Genomic DNA, 6,052 nt, shown 5'->3' with positions numbered 1-6,052 from the left:
TAAGTTTGGTTTTGAAACTTCCTTTTTAGTTTGTTTGATTAAAGCTATGTGTTATGTGTTGTTTATATTTGTGTTTTAAAAAATTGTGTATTGTGTTATTGTTGTTGTTTTTATGATGCAACAATTGAAATCGATGGGTATACTCCTTCAACCAAATTTAAACATATTAGACCTTTCTGAGAAAGTTGTTTTTGATGGTGCAAGCTCCAAAGGTAGTTGTTCATCCCCCACCACAAGATTGAGATCCAAGTTCCTAAATCAGATCCAATGCAAAGATTGACAAGCAAGGTCGAGTTTATTTACTCCAAAAGAGTTGTACTATGGATCTTGTGTGGGAGTACTAATTGCCTTGACATATTTTTACTATAATTATGGTGCGCGTAAATAAATCTTTTAGGATGATGTCAATTTATATTCATTATTTTCAAATATTTTTAAAGTTCTTCCAACACTCACTAACATATGAAATTCATTTCTTTGCCAGCTTACTGTCATCTTTTTGAACAATAAAAACATCATACACTTACATAATAAAGTTGGTATTAATATTAAACAAAAAAATATTCATATATACTTGTAAAACAAATCATAAAAGTTAAAATAAATATCGCAACATCAGTCCATATACTAATTGTTTTAACATCAGGATCAACCTGACTTTAATCTTCTAGCAAAATACTAATTTTTCTTCTATGACGTAATGTCACATAAATCCTAAATTTCATGGTATGTTCATCATAACACTACCATTTTTTAAGTTATAATCGATCAGCGTCCTAATATATGTGCTTTAGACTTTTGTCAACTTGACCATCATCGTGGCTCTTCTAGAATATCTTGTACTTTTATCTTAGTATTAGAACTCTCATTTGTAGGAAATGTGGGTGTAGGAGAAATGGTGGAAGAATTTCTCATCTTTGTTTAAACAACAACATCAACAATAAATATTTTACTTAACACAAATCAACAAACACACCTAATGTGAGATTCATGGTACTTATGGTACAATTTACTTAACACAACGTCCATGTTTCTTAAGAGCGCTTCATAAGAATATCCTTATAAACATTTTACTTAACATAACATTAACACTTCCTTAGAGCACTTCACAAGAATAGTCTTATAAATATTTTACTTAATACAACATCAACAAAGAAACCTAATGTGACTCATGGTACACATGAATTTTTGTCAACATCAATAATAAAAATGAAAAACTTATTTTATATTTTATCAACATAATCAAAATAATAGAAATAACACAAAAGTCATTTTCCTCAACATAACCAACAACAAAAACTAACATTTCAAAGTTAGGTGCATGTATAAAGTGAGTTACGTATCGAAAACATGATGAAGAATATACGACAATAGTGGAGGAAGCTTCGTTCGAGTTTGGTTGTCTTTCCTTCGCTTCAAGCTTCGTTGGTGCTTTAATGACGGTAATGACATCCGAATTGAGAAAATAAAGTCTCGAAAATGTACGTGTGTTGGAAGAGATGATGTTTCGAACACATACGTGTGTTGGAATAGATGATGTTTTAAAAACGATGATGGAAGGTGAGTTTAGAAATATTTTAGGGTGTTTCGATGGAGAAGATGGAGATGAGAATCGCCTTAGGTATATTTTGCAGGAGAATAAAGATGACATAAATGTTGAAAAATAAATGAAAAGTTAGAGTCTAGTTCTAAAAAATACATGGAAAAGAGACTTGGTATCATCAGTTGGATCATCCAACTGAGAAAATAGATAAATAAAAAAAATAAAAAAGTGTCATATAAAATACGAATCTAAGATTTTCTTCGGTTGAAACTCTCAATCGAAGGAATAGATAAATTATAAATAAAAACTAAGAAAGACGATAATCGAAAGAAGAAAAAAAAGTAAAAAATGCAACCGTTGGATTTTGAATCTGAATCCCTGAGCCATATTTCCTATTGATTGATTCCTCCAACTGAGAGAAAAAATTATTTTAATTCATTTATAAATAAAAAACTAAAAAGACGATAACTAAAAAATAAACAAAGAATAAAAACAAAATGAATCGGAACTTATTAATTTTTTCTATCGATTATAATCAAAAAAATATGCGAAATTTATTTTTTAAAATGTCGTGCGTCTTATAATTCTACCTTAAATTGATGTGGTAAATATTTTATAAATAAAATGTATTATTTATATAGTGATGATCACTAATACTTCACACTAATATATTGTTGTTATGAAAAAACATCTATCTATAAACAAATAATTTTCTCACTTTAAAATCTTTCGTATATAATAAATATTATTTTACTAATGTTCAATTCTATCTATATTCATTCAATAGTCACAAAAGTCTGTTTGAATCTTCTAAAAGGCCTATATTTATTTTAATAATATTAGGTCAAAAAATATTTATCCAACCAAAATGCATAATCATATAAAATTACAAATAAAAAAAACACACAAACAATAAAATTATAATTTATAACTATGAGTTGAACCATAGTTGTATGTTGAAAGTTGGGATAGGAAGGCTATCTATAGGTAGGTATATGGATGAATCTCATGACTTTGTAGAACCACATTAATTCATTCAATTCAATCTCTTTAATTTGCTGCACTACACCATGCACTACCTTTTCTTTTCATTCATTCGTCTACATGCTTTTTGCAGTGACTCCCCTTTCAGTAAAAACCTCTTCCTAATTACATAAATAACTTTCCCTTTTCTTTCTTTTGGCCCCTCTCTATAAACTCTACCCACCTTTTCACCCTTCAAACACCTTCTTCATCATTCATTCAACAATTAAAATAATATATAAAAATTTTAAGGTAAGTAATATTATTTAACCTATTTTTTATTTACTACACCATCACAATCATTCTCTTCTTCTCTTCTTCTCCATTTAGCCACTATATATACGTATGAGTTAATTTAAATTATTTATAATCAGAATCAGGTGTTTCTCTCGTTCTCCTCTCTCTTTTCTGTGTTTGAGATTGAGTATTTCTTATATTCGTTTTAATGAATATTATTTTATCTGATGTTTGATCATGTCAAATAAATTCTTTCTGTTGTTTGAATTCGAATATCTTTTGTATTGAATCTGATTAATTTTTTAATCTTGAAAACCCTTTTATTATTTTTTTTTTCTTCTTCTCTTTTAGCTAATTAAAGTATCAAATCAATAAAGACACACATCACCATCTAGCTAGCTAGATCCATCAAAATTAGAATCTAGCATTTCATATTTTTCATATATATAAATAATTGTTTATGTTCATGGAAAATAACCTAAATAATTCTAGTAGTGCATTCACAAGCACTTGGAATCTTGAGAAAATGGAAGCAAATGAACAAAACCATATTATTCTACAACAAGATCATCATCATCATCATCATGAACAACATCAAATTCCTATGAGTAATTCTTCTGGGATTTGGCCAGCAAATAACTACAACAACATGATGATGGCAGCACCACCACCACCACCACCATCTTCATCAGGTTCACTCAGTGACATATTAGGGATCCACCAAATCGAAGAGGTTGAAGAACAAGAAGAAGAGTTAGGAGCTATGAAGGAAATGATGTACAAGATTGCTGCTATGCAACCGGTGGAAATCGATCCGGCAACAATTCGTAAACCGAAGCGGAGAAACGTTCGAATCAGCGACGATCCACAAAGTGTTGCTGCTAGACATAGAAGAGAAAGAATCAGTGAGAAGATTCGTATCCTTCAAAGACTTGTTCCTGGTGGAACTAAAATGGATACAGCTTCTATGCTTGATGAAGCCATTCGTTATGTGAAGTTCTTGAAGAAACAAATTAGGTTGCTTCAATCTACTCCTCAAAATCAACAATATCAATTACCACTCTCATCACAATGCATTAATTCTACTCCTCCTCCTAATGCTTTGTTGTTATCTCCTTCTTGTGACATCGTCTGGCCTTTTGCACCAAATCTACTACTCACTTCCACAGCGGCCGCATCGATCGACTTGCCATCCGGAATACAGTTTAACGCCGGAGAACATTCTCATCCGCATCCGCATCCGCATCCACATTCACATTCACATATCCATGCTTGTGATGGCTCGTCAAGCTTTAACCATCATGAGGTAATTAGTGAGTAATTAGTTAATTAGGTTAAATTTATTATACTTATAATTTTATGTATTTGTATGAAGTTTTCATTAGCGGATTCTAGAAAGGATTGATGTATTTGTAAGCAATCTTATCATCGAAAACGGTGAAATTATTTTCAAGATTTGAACATTTGATCTCTGCACATCAAAAAGTAGTAATCTTATCGTCTACTAAGATTCGCAGAGATCAAATTTATGTACATATATAAAATATTAATTAGAGATGTGTTTAATATTTGATTAATATTAATATTATAGATATCAGAAATGTATTTAATATTTGATCAATATTAATATTATAGATATTTAATAGATTAGTCAAAATAAAGATGATAAATTAAAAATATATATACTTATATTCTTTTGAAATATATTGAATATTGAATGTATAAATAGATTAGATAATTTATAAAAAAAATTATAATCACATATATATATATATATATATATATATATATATATATATATATATATATATATATAGTGAGAGAGAGAGAGAGGGGGTAGTACTATAGAGTAAAGTTGTATAGGGGAGATTGAACATGTGTGAAGGAAAAGGTTTGTTAGGATATTGTTGACTAAAGGTTATGAAGAATAATCATAACATTGGGGTTGGGTTACGTATAGAGGTATAGATATATAAATATAAAAAATGTATAAATATAAGAATATAGAATAATGTGTATGCAGTTTGAATGTTGGCCGGAAAGTTTGTTTGGCGGAGTCAGTTTGTGGGAATAAATTCAACTGTGACGTGAGAAACTATATAAATATTAATTGAATAATGATGAATTTATATAGATTTCTTTTCTGTCTTTCTGTGCCTCTTTTCCATCTCTGTATATAAACATAATTACATTTATGCATGCTTATTGGCATGTGTGCCGTGTATAAATATATATATGTGTATATATATAAACAAAAGAAACACACATAGTGAAGACTCAAAGAGTGATTTCTACTCAACAACACAAATATTAATAGGTTTAGGTTTTGAAATATTCTCATAATATTGTTGAATATTCAAAGGTTACTTAAAGCTGAAGATCTCTTTTATTTTTTTCAACAGTTGTTATTAAAGGTTTCTGTGTGTAAAGAACTGAAATTAAAGGAAGTAAATTCTTCAGTTTAGATATATTGTCTGTAAAGTTTTTTTACACCTTCAGGTTATTATAAAGAAACCTTGTTTTTCTTCGCATGTTTTGTTTCTTTTTTATACTTTCCTCATCTAGTAATCTTTATCTGCTTTTATTAAATAATAATGTCTTCTTTCTTTATACATAATAATTCGTTATTTGAAATGATTATCAATTAGTTAGAGCAAACGACAAATAGAAAAACATATTAAATATGATAAGTTAAGAGTAATTTTAGGCTGTCTTTACTCAAATATGGATATGAGTGTTATGGTTTTCGTCAACCTGTGTAAGCGGTCACTCAAAATGACATAACTTGTATTTTGATCCAACTCAATCATGTTTGAGTCTAATCTAAACCAGTCCATTCAAACTCCATAATGTTTGGTTCGGTTAGCAAATTTGAATCCACGAACTCAACATGTCATACTATTTTCATTTTATTTTTTATAAATGGATTAGCTTAACTCTTGCTATATATTCTGTATTGCAACGGGGAAGATAGTAGGTTAAAGTAGACTACCATAAAATTAAGGTCTTATAGTATGATGGTAGAGATCTTCAATGATTACAAAAAGAATGTATATGAAAGATTAACACTTTAAAATAAAGTCACTGGTAAGTGTGTAAATGAATAATACCTTAGTGTGACTCAAAGTCGTGCTTATATAGGAGTGATAGTAAGAACAATACTAGCAGATCGGACTCGAGATGGGAGAGATTGTTGGATGAATACCAATGGTCGAGATTAATGTGATGTATTTTTTCAGGGTTGTGCCT

At 29.4% G+C, this 6,052-nt stretch overlaps 1 protein-coding gene across 1 annotated transcript; it reads left to right on the top strand.

Moving 5' to 3' along the window:
• The first annotated feature begins 2,565 nt into the window (after positions 1–2,565).
• Positions 2,566–4,380, top strand: LOC127102813 (transcription factor HEC3-like). Its single transcript, XM_051040144.1, has one exon. The coding sequence runs from the start codon at positions 3,264–3,266 to the stop codon at positions 4,122–4,124; it is 861 nt and encodes a 286-aa protein (XP_050896101.1). The 5' UTR covers positions 2,566–3,263; the 3' UTR covers positions 4,125–4,380.
• The last annotated feature ends 1,672 nt before the right edge of the window (positions 4,381–6,052 follow it).

The sequence above is a fragment of the Lathyrus oleraceus genome, chromosome 7 (assembly GCF_024323335.1).
Source record: "Lathyrus oleraceus cultivar Zhongwan6 chromosome 7, CAAS_Psat_ZW6_1.0, whole genome shotgun sequence".
Taxonomy (NCBI): Eukaryota; Viridiplantae; Streptophyta; class Magnoliopsida; order Fabales; family Fabaceae; genus Lathyrus; species Lathyrus oleraceus.
The sequence above is the reverse complement of the archived record's forward strand: the minus strand, read 5'-3'. Positions and strand labels throughout refer to the sequence as shown.

Coding starts and splice junctions, on each gene's coding strand:
- LOC127102813 (XM_051040144.1), top strand. CDS start 3,264: ATGTTCATGGAAAATAACCTAAATAATTCTAGTAGTGCATTCACAAGC.